At 35.9% G+C, this 18,485-nt stretch overlaps 1 protein-coding gene across 1 annotated transcript in view; it reads left to right on the top strand.

The window, feature by feature from the left end:
* The window catches only part of syne1a (spectrin repeat containing, nuclear envelope 1a), a 187,692-nt gene that overhangs the window by 167,174 nt on the left and 2,033 nt on the right, over nucleotides 1-18,485 (top strand). Inside the window, exons 129-144 of the mRNA XM_073852751.1 lie at nucleotides 5,272-5,434; nucleotides 6,297-6,484; nucleotides 6,922-7,072; nucleotides 7,390-7,572; nucleotides 8,013-8,150; nucleotides 9,143-9,334; nucleotides 9,436-9,736; nucleotides 9,857-9,925; nucleotides 11,633-11,733; nucleotides 11,818-11,944; nucleotides 12,030-12,241; nucleotides 13,508-13,708; nucleotides 14,433-14,561; nucleotides 14,857-15,069; nucleotides 16,707-16,799; nucleotides 17,310-17,368. Of these exons, the coding sequence (XP_073708852.1) occupies nucleotides 5,272-5,434; nucleotides 6,297-6,484; nucleotides 6,922-7,072; nucleotides 7,390-7,572; nucleotides 8,013-8,150; nucleotides 9,143-9,334; nucleotides 9,436-9,736; nucleotides 9,857-9,925; nucleotides 11,633-11,733; nucleotides 11,818-11,944; nucleotides 12,030-12,241; nucleotides 13,508-13,708; nucleotides 14,433-14,561; nucleotides 14,857-15,069; nucleotides 16,707-16,799; nucleotides 17,310-17,368 (2,520 nt within the window). The remainder of the gene's footprint in view (nucleotides 1-5,271; nucleotides 5,435-6,296; nucleotides 6,485-6,921; nucleotides 7,073-7,389; nucleotides 7,573-8,012; nucleotides 8,151-9,142; nucleotides 9,335-9,435; nucleotides 9,737-9,856; nucleotides 9,926-11,632; nucleotides 11,734-11,817; nucleotides 11,945-12,029; nucleotides 12,242-13,507; nucleotides 13,709-14,432; nucleotides 14,562-14,856; nucleotides 15,070-16,706; nucleotides 16,800-17,309; nucleotides 17,369-18,485) is intronic.

The raw sequence follows: 18,485 nt of genomic DNA on the forward strand, positions 1-18,485 counted from the left end.
AGAGGCATTAACTGAGCATGTTCTCTGCTAATGGCCTGTGGGTGGAAAGAAAATATTTTGCACCAGCATTTTAAACATGACACCATGGTGTCTCTGGATATGACTGGTAAAGTCGAGTTGCCTGCAGTCAGGACTGAAAGCTTTTCACATGTGTGGTGTTAATTTCACTGTGGTCAGTGTGTGAGGGTCATCCTCTTTCACACACTCTCACTCATGTGCATTAGCTCTGCACATCAGCTGCTGTCTTGAGTTTTCCTCAAGTGTTTATAGAATAGGGTAGCAGATTCACATACATTTTTTTGGATTCAATTGAAGAGCTAACTGCAGAGATTCTGTTCACAAGCAAACATATTTCTAATACAGATACACTGACGCACACTTTCTCTTACACACATTTAGCTCAGCAATTTACATTGCTAACAGAAAACCTACTGCATTTCTACCATTTTTTTTTACTATTTACACAATGAGAATATCCACAAAAGGAAATTTCTTCAGATTTAACTCACTTTTGTGTACAAGTTCGTCCCCAAAATATTTTGGATTTCCAATTTAGTGTCTAACTTGATCACAATTTAATAAAAAATATTGTAAGTTAGGCCTATTAATTGTAATGATTTAATTTCAAACAAAGAATAATTTATAAAGAGAAAGCAAGCAAAGAACATTATCAACTGAGCTTTTTGAAACTCCGAATCAGTAATCCACTGCATCGCAAAGTGATTCACTGCTTTGAAGCGCTCCAATCGGAATTCAGAATGAGACTTCAAAACGCATATATATATATAAATTTAAATCTTGTACACAAACTACGGCAAAAACCAGTTTAATGCATAATTTATCAATATTTTAGAAATTGCATTTGAATATTACCAGTATATTAAATTCAATGGATTTCATTAAATTCCTTTGAACACGACTGTTTCAAACTGTCTAAATTTATAAAACCTACACATTCAAAACATCATTACTCTGACATTTTTTATGTAAATGTTAAGTGTAAGTGAAATGTTTAGTACAGTTAGCACTTTCATGACGCTACATATGCTGGTGGTGTGAATTTGATAGGTGCTTGATATAAAATAAATGGTGCTTAAAAGTCCTTGAATCTGGTGTTCATGAAAGAGTGGGAACCCTGTGTAAAAAAATAATTTATTGTGTGGTGTCATTATGATTATTTAGCTGCTCCTGTTCAAGATGGAGCATGCCTGGACTCAAATTGTAAAGATCAAACATGTTTGATATTGCCGATTCTTGATCAGTCTGCCTCCGTCGTGCTACCCACGATATCCAATGAGAGTAAGGAAGTGTCACATACTGGATGTTGTTGCTTCTATAGCTAAAACCTGGCAGCCAAAAAAGTGGAGAGTACTGAGAAAGACAGTACTTTTTCACTGTGAAACAAAACGTGCGCCAGGAGAGCCAGCTGACAACGTTGATTGCCTTTCACGTGTTTTTCTTATCTAGTCACGTTTGATCTTGCGAGTCTCTGTGAGATCACATGTTTTGATTTTGGACAAATTTGAGTTAGTAAAACTTAATAAAAGTTAGTTCATTAAGCCCTCGTCCAGCAATCCCAATGCTCCAAATAGTAATTAAACATCTAAAATGATCTTTAATTGTCCGTTTGTCAGTAGTATGAATCATACGTATAAAGGCATGTACAGCAGCTGGCTTTACAGATAAATATACACATAATTACATTATTTAAGTATTCACGCAAACAGTCAGTTATGTCTTAAGTGAACGTTAGGGGAACTGTTAGGGAAAAACATCGGATGTGTAACATATTAGATCCATGCATTAGAGTAAGTCTTAATATAGGCCGTCTGTCTCATTAATGTTAATCTAATTATAAATCAAAAAAGAGGGAATCACTCGCTGCTCTTGACTGAACTGCTTTTTTAATTAATCATCAAATTATTTGTAATAAACAGGGGCACTTTAAGTTTTTTTTAGACTATTTGTTTTCTTACTTGAATGCTTTAGTTTAGATTTAAAAAGAAAATAGTAATGCACTGCATTTGTTTCTTTCTTATATTTGTTCTTTTTTTGTTATTTATAACAACAAAGATTAAATTAAAAAATAGCTATACACACACACACACACACACATATATATATATATATATATATATATATATATATATATATATATATATAATATTATTAATATAGCAATGATTATTAAGAAAAAGATGCAATGTTGCTAGGTGACTATGCTTTGGAACCTTCAGAAAACTTTAACTCAATTTTTCTCGAAATGGACCTTGCCAACTCAAATGGGTGTAGCTCAGTCATTTTTTGTCCAATTCCTACAACTCATACATAATTTTAAAGGTCTTTTGAATTTGTCAATGAAAAGGTCATTGTGACTCATTTTGCCAGCACACATATTTTTTTTTTTCAGTGTTTGTTTATATGAATAATGACAGACACACACATTCCAGTCCTCTGATCAGCACATGCTAATGACTGTAGTCTTATTTTAGCCACAGCAGTATTTGTCACTCCCAGCTGCCCATGCCTGCACTTGAGTGCAGTTCACACACACACACACACACACACACACACACACACACACACACACACACACACACACACACACACACATGCTCAGACACCCCACACACCAGGAGACTAGAGAAAGCCTGGTCACTTTGTTGTTGAGACGAAAGAGAAGGGGAATTTTGACAGGGTGGAAGTTTTTCTTTCTTCTGGGACACTTTTGATTGAGAAGATTAGGCCCAATGGTGCTGGATATGGGCACTGATAACATGGCAGGAAGCCCTGGAGAGGACTCAGATCTGCCAGAGTGTGACTGCGACATTAACAGGCAGGAAAACATTTATCCATTTACCATCTACATATTACAGATTCTCTTTTAATACAATTTAATTGTAATGCAGTGCTGGAAGTTTCCATATACTGTGGTGTTTTCTGTCATACTTAGACATGTCTTAAGGTGAATTGTCTGAAATGTAGTTTATTCGTTTATGTGGGTGAAATTTGAGAGTTTTAAGTGAAGCTGTCATTGCTTTTCTCCACATATGTGATTGTCCAGATAGTTTCACTGAAAATCTCAGTTTGTTAAATACAAAAAAAGCGATACCATGTTGACCTTCTGTTGTTGTGTCAGTGGGTTTAGTTTCAGTGTGTCTTTATGCTTTAGGAATGTAGCTTGAAGCACAGTCACACTAAACTGTTCACATACCAGGTTTACATGAGGGCTTTATCTCACCAGGTCAAACAAAGTCTCTATTTTGGCTGCCAGCCTACAGCATATACCAAAGTTTCAATCAAAGTTAGCTGAAGTTGAAACATGTCCACTTTGCTTTTTGCTTCATATCCAGTCTAAGATAAGACATTTTTCTGAGATCTAGATCTGGAATGGTGGCACAGCTGAAACATGCTATCCTGGTATGCATGAGTGTGTGTCAGTGGCACAGCATTGAGCATGTGATTTTGTATTTTTAGGCACGTTCAGGATTTCTAGGAAACCCTGACACCATTTGATTGCATTCTACCTCTGCTTATATTGTTATATAGACACCTTGACCACCTTAATCAGTTAACAAGTAACAAAGTAACTTAAAGTGCCCCTATTATGCCATTTTAAAGATTCCTAATATTGTTTTAAGAGTCTCCTACAATAGGCTTACATGCATGCAATGTCAAACAACGCTTTCGTTTTGAAATATGCATTTAATATCATCTCATTTTCCAGCGATTCTCGAACAATTACTTTGAAGCAGTTCAAAGATTCAGTCTCTCTAAACCCCTCCTTTCTGTGAATCTACTCTACTTTGATTGGTCAGATGCCCATTGACGCTCATTGTCATAGTTTCGTATTTTGAACGCTCAATAGAAAATCTAAACATTTATCATTTATCATACTTACAGGTTGTGATTCAGTGGAACCAGCTGGTTCAGAAAAACTTGGTACTGAGCCATCTTTCAAGGACAAGCTTTTTTGTGGATCCCGTATTTATCTCCCTGAGATTAAATAGCAGTCATCAGTAAAATAAAGTTTGAGGGCAGGTCAAGTTGCTACGTAGAACATAGGCGTGCAATATGCAAATGAGTTACCCAGTGACATGTAGCCATCACAGAAATGGGATACAAATTATTAATGACTCATTCAGGCTGTTTAGAGTCAATTCTTTCTTTTGGGTGACAATAACTTTATTTATCTTACACTTTTGGCCACTTTGCAGATTGTTTACATTCACATACAGCGACATTACACACTGAATAAAAGGTCAGTATTTGAAATGTCATAATAGGGGCACTTTAATAAATCTACCATTGAAATTGGACAATATAATGCAAATGCTGTATTTACGTATGTAAACTATGTTAATATTTACACTGAAAGGAGATGAACTGATATTGTGTTTCCATGACTCTTGAAATGCTAGTTATTTTTCTTTCATGTCTAATAACTGATATTCAGATCAGATTTGTGACCCTGGACCACAAAACCAGTCATATGGGTCAATTTTTTGAAATTGAGATTTATACATTGTCTGAATAAGCTGAATAAATAAGCGGTAAGATAGGACAATATTTGGCTAAGAAACGACTATTTGAAAATCTTGAATCAGGGTGCAAAATAATCAAAAGACAGCTGCCTTTAAAGTTGTGCATATTACTAATCAAAAATTAGGTTTTGATATATTTACCGTAGAAAATTTACAAAATATCTTCATGGAACTTAATATCATAATGATTTTTGGCATAAAAGAAAAATTGATAATTTTGACCCATACAATGTATTTTTGGCTATTGCTACAAATATACCCGTGCTACTTAAGACTGGTTTAGTGGTCCAGGGTCACATTTATTTTTGACAAAAATAAAGAAATAATTATTGAACTATTATAATACTAACTTTATACATTATTATTACTTTTAATAATATTTTATTATAATAAACTCTAATATGTATTTTTGCTTTGGGCTATGTCTAACTTTAAAAATTAAAATGCTACATTTGAAATCCAATAAAGTCTTTCTGATCAAAATATGACTTCATAAAACACATTCATGAAGAAAATTATGATAAGCGTACATCCCATATTTACTTGAAGTTATTTATTCTGTAAAGGCAAATTTCATTCCAATCTCAAGTTTCTTTGACTAAACATAAAAGATGTTTGCACTGCACAGTCTTTGTTTATATTACAGCGTAATTACACTTTCTGCAGAATGTGATGTTAATAAAATCTGTTTACACTGTCTCTGTTTCTTTGTCTTTGGGATCTGTAGGGTAAAGAAGTTGCGGGAGACACTGGTGGCCGTGCAGCAGCTCGATAAGAACATGAGCAGCCTGCGATCTTGGCTGGCTCAAATCGAGACTGAACTCTCACGACCCATTGTGTACGAAACCTGCGACTCACATGAGATTCAAAGAAAACTTAACCAGCAACAGGTAACCCGCACACACAAACAGAAAAGACATTAATGGTCACATAAAAATCTGTCTGTATATTAAAGGGATAGCTCACTCAAAAATGAAAATTCTGCCATTAATTACTTACCTTCATGCCGTTCCAAACCCGTAAGACCTTCGTTCATCTTTAAAACACAACTTAAGATATTTTTGATGAAATCCGAGAGCTTTCTGACCCTACATAGACAGCAATGTAATTACCACATTCAAGGGCCAGAAAAGTAGTAAGGAAATCGATAAAATAGTCAATGTGACATCAGTGGTTCAACCGTAATTTTATGACGCTATGAGAATACTTCAGGTTTCATCAAATATATCTTAATTTGTGTTCCCATGATAAACGAAGGTCTTATGTGTTTAGAACGACATTAGGGTGAGTAATTAATGACAGAATTTTCATTTTTGGGCGAACTATCCTTTTAAGTCTTATGAAAGCTCAATAAACGTCATTTTCCACAAGCACACAAACATTTCTTAGTATATATTGAGAACTAGTATGAAAAAGTAATCAAATCTCTGCAAGTGAAATAAGAGTTTAAAAGCCCTGGTGAAAAGTCTAAATAAGAACTTGGCTCAGTCGCTGACCCACTTACTGTTTTAGTATCACAATGTATTCTCACTTTACCCAGCGACAGCCAGCACATATCAGCCTCTTTCTGCATCAGAGACAAATTATCATTGTAGAGAAGCAATGTTAGCCAAACATTTTTAGAACTGATGATGCAACAACATGAAATATATTTGTAGAGAAATGCTTGACCACAAGCTCCTCTCAAACTGCCAAAATGATCAAACTGTCAGATGTTGTGAAAAGCTCAGTAGAAGTCTATCATCTGTGCAGGATCTGCAGCGTGACATTGAGAAGCACAGCACGGGTGTTGCGTCAGTGCTGAACCTGTGTGAGGTGCTGCTGCACGACTGTGACGCCTGTGCCACAGAGACAGAGTGTGAATCCATCCAGCAGGCCACACGTGGCCTCGACCGCCGCTGGAGAAACATCTGTGCTGTTGCAATGGAAAGAAGACTTAAGTGAGTGTGTTGTGTGTGATTCATAAGTTATTTGATGCACTGGAAAATGTACACGTTGGTTTTTCTGTAAAAGTACAGTACCGTTTGGGGTCAGTAAGATTTTGTTGTAAAGAAAACTGTTTTATTAAGCAAGAACAGTTTAAAATGATCAAAAGTAACAGTAGATCCATTTATAATGTTACAAAAGATTTCTGTTTTTAAATAATTCTGTTTAGTATAGTTAAAGTTGAACCAGGTCACCAGAGGAACAGGTGTGAGAGCATGTGTCATGCCAACTGACTCAGTGTGTACAGGTTAAATCAGAGTTGACTTGAGCACATGGTGAACTGTTTAACAGCTGTCTTTTTAAAATAAAGTTCTTTTAGTAAGCCCCCTGGATAATATTGTATAATTATATTTCCAAGTAGATAAACTGGACTGTGTATGTGTTTTTGCAGGATTGAGGAGACGTGGAGGTTGTGGCAGAAGTTTCTGGATGATTACTCCCGTTTTGAAGAGTGGCTGAAAGTATCAGAGAGGACAGCAGCTCTGCCCAACTCCTCTGGAGTGCTGTACACCGTTGCTAAAGAGGAGCTCAAGAAGTTTGAGGTACTTAGAAATCCACAGAGAGAGTTAATAAGGTTAAGGTAGTAAGTCAAGAGGATAGTTGTGAATAGGGCCTGAATACAAAAAGACAGAAAAGTAACAATAATACTGTTGGGAAAGAAAAAAGATCACTGCTGGCATCCCGTTTACTTTAACCTTTAGTCTTTTACAATTTGTAAAGTGTCATTGATGACTGAAATAAATGATAAACTATGATTTCTTTTAAACATGCACTTTAAGGTGTACTTTTCAGTTTTTCCAGTTTGTGTGTGAATATAAGATTTTGTTAGCACAGTGTAATGGTGTTATTTGCATCACAGGCATTTCAGAGACAGGTACAGGAGTGTCTGACCCAGCTGGAGCTGATCAATAAGCAGTATCGAAGGCTGGCACGTGAGAACCGCACAGACTCGTCTTGCCGTCTACGACAAATGGTGCATGATGGGAACCGACGCTGGGATATACTACAGAGGAGAGTAGCTGCCATCTTGCGCAGACTCAAGGTAATATATTATCAGTTATATATAACATACACAGCCGTTCAAAAGTTTGGGGTCAGTAAGATTTTTTTAAAGACAAAAAAAAATAAACGATTTAACATGGACACATTAAATTTATCAAAAGTGACAGTGAAGACATTTATTATGTTACAAAAGATTTCTCTTTCAAATAAATGCTGCTCTTTTGAACTTTTTATTCATCCGAGAATTCTGAAAAATATTAAGCAGCACAAATATTTTCAACATTGATAATAATAGCAAATGAACCAAAACAGCATATTAGAATGATTTCTGAAGAACCATGTGATACTGAAGACTGAAGTAATAGCTTAGCATGTTTATACTTTTGTGTTCAGATCCTCTGTAGCAATCACTATTAATTCTGAACCTAAACTACATAGAGAAGCACCGTGATTAATTGACTTGTCCTTTTTGTCCTGCAGCATTTCATTAGTCAGCGTGAGGAGTTTGAAACAGCCCGAGATGGTATTCTGGTTTGGCTGACCGAGATGGACCTGCAACTCACCAACATCGAGCATTTCTCAGAGTGTGATGTTCAGGCCAAGATCAGACAACTGAAGGTAATGGCTGTGCAAACATACATGAATTATTTACATTTTTTTTTTAATGTGCTTTGGGATGACTTGAATTTGAGTCCCAGTCCAAATCCTGTACTCTCCCATTACTTTCTGCCAGTTGTTATACTGTCCTGTCAAAATTAATGCAAAAAAAGGAATTTTCTTAAACCAGACAGGCAAATGTTTTTTTTAGAATATTTGAATGTGAATTTAAAGATCTGGGTAAATTTACCTTATTTTGTCTTCTGGAGAACATGTAAGTATCTTCTGTAGCTTCTGAAGGGCAGTGCTAAATGAAACAAATATGAAATTTAGACAAAATGTAAAAAAATTTACACATTCTCATTCCGTTAAAAAGTTTACACCCCTTGCTCTTAATGCATCGTTTTTCCTTTTGAAGCATCAGTGAGCGTTTGAACCTTCTGTAATAGCTGCATATGAGTCTCTGAATTGTCCTCAGTTTGAAAAGATGTATCTTAAAATCATACAGTCATTGTTGGAAAGGGTTCAAATACACAAAAATGCTGAAAAACCAAAGAATTTGTGGGACCTAAAGGACTTTTCTGAAGAACAGCGGGTAGTTTAACTGTTCAGGACAAACAAGGGATTCATGAACAACTATCACTAAACAAACAAATAAAAACACAGCTGTGGATCATTCAGGTAGCAACACAGTATTAAGAATCAAGTGTATGTTAACTTTTAACGGGTAATTTTTATAAATTTGACTATTTTTTCTCTTGTGGACTAAACGTCTTTTATGTGAAATATTTTATTCAGGTCAGTACTAAATAAAAAATAATATGCCTTTTGTATGATCCCTCTTATTTTGGTAAGATAATTAAGATTTTGCAAATTCTGCAAGGTGTATGTAAACTTTTGACTTCAACTGTATATTGTAGACCTGGGCAACGCTGACGCAAAATATTTTTACTTGTTCTGTAGAACATTTACTCTGTTTACTTTACTTACTTGTGATCACTTGTGCATCCCAGGCATTCCAGCAGGAGATCAGTCTAAACATGGGAAAGATGGAGAGTGTGTTTGGGCAGGGGGAGGTACTGATGGAGAAGAGTGAGCCTTTGGATGCTGCTATCATAGAGGAGGAGCTGGATGAGCTGCAGAGATACTGTAGGGAGGTGTTTGGTCGAGTGGAGCGCTACTACAGGAAACTCACACGCTTGCCGGTAAGACACAAATTCAGACATTCAGACTTTTGTTTATGTTTTAGCTTTTGCTTTGCCTGTGTAGAGGTGGCTCTCACTTTTATGCTACCTCTCTTTCACAGCTAACCGATGATGAGTGTGAAGGCTCAGATCGTGAATTCGAGTCAGGTGACCTCTCAGACCTTCAGTGGGGTGAGGATGGTACCATGTCTCAGACATCTAGCAGACCACCTTCAGCTGGCACTGCTCCTGTTCGCACAAACGGCTCTGGCCGAGACACCCCCGCCAGTGTAGACTCCATCCCTCTGGAATGGGACCACGACTATGACCTGGAGCCCATGGGCCATACCATGGCAACACAACGGGGCAGACAAAAAGATGAGGATGAGGAGTTGCTGTGTTTGACCACTGCAGCACTTACAGGTGAGTGTGCTTGACCTGATGGATGTTCGTGAGTTAATGCTGCAGCTGAGTCTCCACCACCTCGAGCAGGTCTTTTCAGTAAACTGCTGGTATGTTTAATGTGTATCTATTTTTCCACAGATGTAGTGATTCCTGAGAGCCCTGAAGCTTATATAAAATTAACAGAAAACACATTGAGGTCCTCCTCTGGTAGGCAATAAGTTGTGGCATGCTAAATTAATACTAAACTACACTGCATGCTACTGTATCATATTGCATGCACTGCACTATTGCATGAATTCTAAAAAAAAAAAAATGCATGGCAAACGTTCTAACAAGTCTGGTCTGTTCCAACTTTAAAAGCTTTCTCAAATCAAACAATGCTAATGAAGAGTAATATAAAGGTTTAAAACACTTCCATGAAAATAAACTAAAAGAGAATTGAGTTTAGAATTTTATAAGGAAAAACAAGAAACTCCAAGTGTAGTCCAGTGGAAATAGTTCATGAGATGTTCTTCGTTAAATCTGGTGGCCAGATCCCAAGGGTGTATACTAGATCCCAGTGTTTGTTGTATTTCATATATGTGACCCTGGACCACAAAACCAGTCTTTAAGTATTGATTTTTCTTTTATGCCAAAAATCACTAGGATATTAAGTAAAGATCATGTTCCATGAAGATATTTTGTAAGTTTCTGACTGTAAACTTAATTTTATGATTAGTAATGTGCATTGCTAAGAACTTTATTTGGACAACTTTAAAGGTGATTTTCTCAATATGTAGATTTTTTTTGCACCCTTAGATTCCAGATTTTCAAATAGTTGTATTTTGGCCAAATATTGTCCTGTCCATACATCAATGGAAAAGGTTATTTATTCAGCGTTCATGTGAAAAATGTACACTTCTGACTGGTTTTGTGGTCCAGGGTCACATATGTAGAGCAGAATAAATGGAAAAAACCACAACTTTAGTAAAGGAGCTACAACCTAGTCCATGGAAAAAAATATAATTATTTGTATTGCTGATTTGATGCTGTGAAAATAACTAAAGTTTATTACTACTTGCACCTACACTACCTTTCAAAAGTTTTGTTTTGGTATGATTTTTAAAAAAAATAAAGTTATATTGTGAAACATTATTACAATTTAAAATAACTGTTTTCTATTTGAATATATTTTAAAATGTAATTTATTTCTGTGATGGCAAAACTGAATTTTCACTAGCTTTTACTCCAGTCTTCAGTGTCACATAATCCTTCAGAAATAATTCTAAATTTATTTCCTAGAAAACATTTATTATCAGTGTTGAAACAAGTTGTTCTGCATAATATTTTAATGGAAAGCAAAATACTTTTTCAGGATTCTTTTATGGTTTAAAGAACAGCATTTTCAGAAATCATTTGTAAAATTGTAAATGTTTTTATTGTCACTTTTAATCAAATTAATGCATCTTGCTGATATTGCTGTAAGTATTTGTTTATTTAAAAAATACAGTTGAAGTCATAAGTTTACATACACCATGCAGAATCTGCAAAATGTTAATTATTTTACCAAAATAAGAGGGATCATACACAATGCATGTTTTTTTTATTTAGTACTGAACTGAGGGACTGCAGCATGGATCAGTTTTACAAGCACCCATTCATTCAAACATGTAACAGTCAACACTGACATTGATACTTTGAATAATTCACTGTTATAACTGAAAATGTTACATATAAAATACATAAATGAGTTCTCTGTATAATATTGACATTACATTTTCAGCGAATAACATGATTAAAACAGCATGTTTTAAAGCTTTACAAAACTCATGAAACACTCATAATATGATCACACAATGACTGTATTTCAAAATGATCTTTTTTTAAAGGTGGTCATGTGATATCCCACGTTAATCTATACATTAATTCCTACAGGTGAAGCAGTTCGATTATTAGACAATATAATGGACAGCCGCTACAGCCTCCAACAGACGGATGGCACTATGGGTGGCCATGACACTTCTTACATGGGCTATGTGAGTATAGCTTCAGTTCGCCAGAATCATGGCAGTATGTTGCTATGAAATGAGAAATTTGATTAGTTTCTTTGCTTTGCACAGATGCGGCTAATGGATGATTGCCGTGGCAGTCTGAAAGAGGTCAAGAGGGTTGAGGGGGAGCTGGAGGAGGAAGAAGACAACCTGTCAGGCCTGAGCAACCCTGATAACACAGAAACACAGAACACAGGTTAGTGCAGCACAGAAACACTGAGGCTGCTGAGTACACGTGTATATCTGAATTTGATGCTATTGTGATAATTTTCATATTTCAGGTGTCATTGAGCGCTGGGAGCTGATCCAGGCCCAGTCTGCCAATTCAGATCGCAAAGAGAGAGAAGACCTTGTGATGTGGCAAAAGATGACCTCTGACCTGGACGCCATGGAGGCATGGCTCGACCAAGCCGAGGCAGAGTTAGAAGAACTGAGAGGGAAGGATCTCAGTGCGGATATACATATTATTGAGCAGAGAATTCGAAAACTCAAGGTTTGTGTTGCCTACTTGGTTCACCATAACAGATTTGTACATGTGAATTAGTGTTTGTGCACATTTGCTGAGTGATTTAGTAAGTGTTTTCTATTTAATCCTTTTGAAAATCATCACAAATGAGATTTACAGAGATGTTCTGTTTATAGTCCAAAAACCCAGAAGAGAATTAAAATATTTTAACCATGGATTAAAAACATTTTAACATAACCAACAACATTATTGTCAGATGACCTTGTTACAGGTCTAATCAGGCTGTTTAGTCATTAACCAACGCAAAGGCTATTTTGCTATGTATTCCCTCTGGAATAGCTAATGGGTTTTTAAAAAAAAAGCTGTTTTCGATTTATGGGTAAGGGTTTGTGGTTAACACTACCTACAGAGACGTTCTCGATCTACAACATAAATTAAGAATGCTATTCTAAAAGCCCATTAGAAATACCAACAGGACCCAAGGTCAGTTAGCCTTACTGGCACATAGTCAACTTTTCTAAATTGAAAAAGAGATTTTTGACCCTGGACCACAAAACCAGTCATAAGGGTCATTTTTTTAGATTAATATTTATACATAATCTGAAAACTGAATAAATGAGTTTTCCATTAATGTATGGTTTGTTAGGATAGGACAATATGGCTGATGGTTTTGATGTATTTGCGGTAGGAAATTTACAAAATATCTTTATGGAACATGATATTTATTTAATATCCTAATCATTTTTGGCATAAAGGAAAAATTGATCATTTTGACCCATACAATGTATTTTTGGCGGTTGCTTCAAATATACCCGTGCTGCTTATGACTGGTTTTGTGGTCCAGGGTCACAAATATACTGTTTCATATTACTGTAAATATAACAGTAAACCATGCCCAGGCTGTAAACAGATACATTTGGCACTGGCAGCTCCATGTGTGGGTTGCTCACATGTCTGCACTGTTAAACAAGTCTTGCTCACACACACACACACACTGACATTTCAAATTGGGCAGGATGTCAGCAACAAAAATAAACCAGAGGAAATCCACAGCATCCCGCTGACCCACATACAGAGTTAAAATCTTGGAGCATCTGAATTCACCAGTTATTTTTACATGCACAAACTAAAACACGTGTATACAGTCCAAAGACTAAGTGAACCTTTCTTTCACAGCAATTTAACAACTCGAGACCTGATGAAACACAGTATGATTCTCACATAAATATACATAACGAATTTCGAAAACCAACAGTTTTCTAACACAAACACTTCACTTTTGTGCCTCAACAGGAGTCACAGAAGGCAATGGATTCCCATAAGTCCAAAGTACTGTCCATCAACTTAAATAGTGTTACACTCCTCCAGTCAGACTCAGAGGAGGCCCAGGATCTAAAAGCAAAACTGAAAGAGATGAACTCACGCTGGGATCGACTGGGAAAATCACTTAAGGATTGGAGAACAGCACTTCAGGATGCTCTGATGCAGTGCCAGGTACACTCACAGACAGCACCTACATCTACACCAGGGGCATTTCCTCTGAGGAGGCAGTGCCTCATTAAAATATTAGATGAGAAAAAATTTGTAGTACCCAAATAAAACAATGCCAATATTACAAAAATGTATAAATCACTTGCTTTACTTAAGAAACATTGTCCAACAGCGACACCAGCAGGTAAAGTTACAGCGGAAGTCCATGTCTCTCTCGCCTCCCTTCAGCCCATTGAGTTTGAACAGATCCCCTAAAGCATGCCATGAGTTTGGTGGTGGGGGGGGGGGGGGGTAATTGAGAATGAAAGGGGGAAAGTCATGTGAGAGGAGGCAATGCCTCCATCGCAATATGATTGGATATGACTGGTTATGATTAGCTGTGTTTCATGCGATAAATCCCACCTCTTTCAAAAAAACTTTGAGGACCTCCTAATTTCAGACCACCACACACTACTGATGTACACCTCTGTTAAAAATTTGAAGAGTCTATATGATTTTTTTTTTTTTTTGGACAAATCAATACTTTTATTTAGCAAGGATGCATTATATTGATCAAAAGTGACAGTAAAATCATTTGTAATGTTACAAAGTAAATACGGCCTTGGTGAGCAAGAGAGACTTCTTTCATAAACATCTTACCAATCTCACACATTTGAATGGTCATACATAAAAATAAACACACACAGGCAGATACTGTCACTCACTCAAACTTTTTGCTTCTCTACAGGAGTTCCATGAGCTAAGTCATGGTCTTCTTCTCTGGCTGGAAAACATTGACCGCCGGAGAAATGAAATTATCCCAATTGCATCAGGGCTAGATCGGCACACACTTGAAGCTCATTACAGAGCATTAAAGGTACTGTACCTGTGAACATGTCACTGCTTTTTGGTATGGATGGATTTGGGCTAAATACATATTTTGTCTACTGTCCGTCTTACACTGTATGCAGAATAAGAGAGGAAAAGTCTTCATTTGAATTTAGATGTTCACTTGCTTTGTTAGCTATCTACTCTGCTTTAGAAGTATGTTTTTCATTCTGCTAATTTGAGGTCATCCATTGTTAAAAAGTTCTTAAAATTCTCAAAATGTGGGGGGAAAATATTAAAACACATTTTATCAAGTTAAACAACATTGACACATTTGTCTGTAGAAAATCCAGCGGGAGCTGTTGGAGACTGAGCAGAAGGTGGACAGTCTGCAGGAGCTCTCAGGGCAGCTGCTGGTGCAGGCACATGGCAGCGAGTGTCTGGAGGCCCAAGAGAGGGTGCACGTCATCGGGAACCGTCTGCGACTGCTCCTGAAAGCTGTGGCCACCGACCTGGAACTGCTAGAAAAAGAGCTCCAGGCTTCTGGGAACAGACAGGTCAGTCTACAAGCTTGTTCATTATTCATTCATCTCTTTACTGACCATTTGTTCGGGTTTTACTAGGGCTGTCAGTCCATTTAAATTTTTTATGTAATTAATTACATAATGTTTCGATTAATTAATCGAATTAATCGCAAAATAAGTTTGACTGTAAAAAATACCCACAAAAGATTATTTAAAACTATTTTTGTGTTAAAGGTAGACATTACAAATTGTAGCTTTAGAAAGAAATACTTTATTTGATTCAACATAAAATGTATTACACAAACATTTACACTGCAACGGCATAATGTAAACTATGGAAAATAAAAAAAAGATCATTTGAAAAACATCAGTATTTTTTGTTCATACATTGAAAGTCATTGGTAACCAAAACAGCTTTGTTACCAACAGTCTTCAAAATAGAATTAGAATAGAATAGAAAAGACATGAGGCTGTGTAGATGATGACAGAAGCTACATTTTTTTGGTGAACTATCTCTTTAATGTTTTTATTAGTAGTGGTTGTAGTAGTAGTACTAGGAGTAGTATTTAATGAAATAATACTCTAAATGTGACCCTGGACCACAAAACCAGTCATAAGGTTAAATTTTACAAAACTGAGATGTATACATCATATGAATACTCAATAAATAAGCTTTCTATTGATGTATGGTTTGTTATGATAGGACAATATTTGTTCGAGATACATCTATTTGAAAATCTGGAATCTGGGGGTGCAAAAAAATCAAAATACTGAGAAAATCACCTTTAAAGTTGTCCAAATTAGGTTCTTAACAATGCATATTACTAATCAAAAATTACATTTTGATATATTTACAGTAGGAATTTTACAAAGAATCATCATGGAACATGATCTTTACTTAATTTCCTAATGATTTTTGACATAAAAGAAAAATCAAAAATTTTGACCCATGCAATGTATTTTTGGCTGTTGCTACAAATATACCCCAGCGACTTAAGACTGGTTTTGTGGTCCAGGGTCACAAATAAGAAACTAAATCTGCCAGCAGGTGACGGTAAATGTCTTTCATTCGATTCGCTCAAACGGCTGATTCATTTAGGAATTGACCTCATGCACTGAGCGTTAGCATAGTTGTACATTTAAATGCTGACAGCTAAACACTATCATAACGTGTTTAGGCTAACGTTAGCTAGCTAGCGATACTTCAAGGACATCTTAATTGTATTATTATTGATAATCAGTAACTTGCCCTCATAGTCATGAACAAATTTTTTAAATCGTAATATTTTAAAGCCTTTTTTTTTTTTTTTTCAAATCTACAACTGTGCAATAAAATTCACTTGAAAGATTCACTTTTCATTCAGATGGAAGATGGAAAAAAAGTCTTTTCACACAAAACATCATCTCTTTTTAAGATGAAAACATGAAATTACCCATATAACCAAAAGATGGCAGCAGAGGATCAATCATTGGCTGCAACTGCTGTGTGTTAACTGCTTTAAAATATTTTAATCACATTTTTTTATAACTAATTAATGAAGTTAACACGTTAAACTGACAGCCATGGTTTTTACAGATAAAAAACAACAACATTAGTCACTTTCCATAATATCAGACTTTATTGGGTCTCTATTTCAAAGCTAAATCTCAGATCGTCACCCAATTCACAGGATGCATCCCTCTGGTCTGTTGCGGATGAAGCAGAAACTTCTGGATCAGTCAGTCCAGTTTCAGAGGTCAGCGTTTCCACTAAACGACAATCGGTAATGCATCTCCTCTCCCTTTCTTTTGATATTATTTTGGGCATGAAGGTCACTGTCCTGCTAAAGTGAGGCAGTTGAGCTTATAACAGGGGAAGATTTTCAAAATCCCCTGGAATATTTGCTCACTCCCTCATCCCACGTTAATATGTTGGTTTGGATGTTTATTTGTGGCTTTGGAAGTACGTTACTTCTAATGAAATGTATACAAGAAACACTGGCTTTACCTTTCAAACATGCTTTAAATCAAATCAAGCCATTGGAACAATTTAGAGTTGATTTGTTTATAGGTGTCTGTGTGGAAAGCCAGGTTTCTTGCACCTTGCAAGATTTTTGTTTGTCATTGCCAGTTATTTTGCTGCCGCCTTTTGTTTTGTTGTTACTGGTTTGTGATTATACTGATGGCCTGGCTATATGTCTCTGCTTGTCACCACAAGCTTTGTCTTTATTTGCTGGACTGAAACATTCTTTCTTTCTTTTACCCCTCCCTCCCTTTTGCTCATTGCACAACAGCTACGAGGCAAATGTAGTGTGTCAGAACCAGGATCCGCAGCCAGACTTCCACGTCACAGGTACCTGTCTCTCGCGCTTTAGAACGCAGGGGGGGATGATGGAACTCATTCCAGATGCAGATTGCAGATCCATACCATCAGAACCATTCAGATCAGAGGCTCTCAATCCTCTGCGGTTCTTCAGTTCTAGGAAAAGAATTTGTTTTGATTCCTAGTCAAGGATTCTTACTAATCGTGTGTGTTATTTTTCCCCGGGAACATAATATTGAGTCTGACGATGTGACTTTGTGTCCTTTGAACATAAAACATGCTCAAAATCCTGATGCGTCCATCATCTTTCTTCATGTGGAAATACTGGAATTTATTAGTCATACTCCAAACCATGTAATTTTGCTTTCATTGTTTTTTGCAGTTTTATTTTTTTTGTGCAGACAATTCATTGTGATGCTCTCACACTCATCTCTGCCTTATAACAAAATGAACAAAAAAAAACAGACATATTGTGTAAAACTTTCTAATACCTTTCATTAACAACATTAACAAGCATAACATGTATGTAATGCTTAACAAAGTATTTAATTTACATGAAATAGAATTGCTTCATATTTAAATGCACATGAGCTGCTGATTTGTTAAGCATTACATCATGTTTGTTCTGACTTCTTAATGAAACATATTGTGAAGTTTTACAAAATATGGAACTGTCTTTTGATTATGAACACAAATATAAAAGTGAAAAGTGTCCGAGAATGATTTAGTGTGTGCAGTTTGTCCATAAAACATGGACGTCTGTCGGTGAGTGACTAAATTTATCATTATATGACAGATGCTAAAAACTATTTGCTGATGAATGGGAATTGATTTGTCAATGCAAGTGTCTTCGAATGGAGAAAAAAGTCCAAAAATCGTGTTTGTGAAATTGGAAACCGTTTTAGTTTTACTTATTATTGTATTTATTAATATTTTGAATTAGCATTTAAGTTGATATTTTATTATCCGTTTTTTTTTTTTGTCATTATTTCTATATAGCTTTAGTAATTTTAGTACATAAACTTATTTTAGTTAGTTGCCTTTTAATCTTTCTCATTTAATTTTTACATTATTTACAGTTTTAAATAGTTTTGAAAGTCAAATGTTTTTGGACAGTAAATAGTCTCTTCTGCTCACCAAGCCTGCA

This window comes from Garra rufa, chromosome 13 (genome assembly GCF_049309525.1).
Source record: "Garra rufa chromosome 13, GarRuf1.0, whole genome shotgun sequence".
NCBI classification, from domain to species: domain Eukaryota; kingdom Metazoa; phylum Chordata; class Actinopteri; order Cypriniformes; family Cyprinidae; genus Garra; species Garra rufa.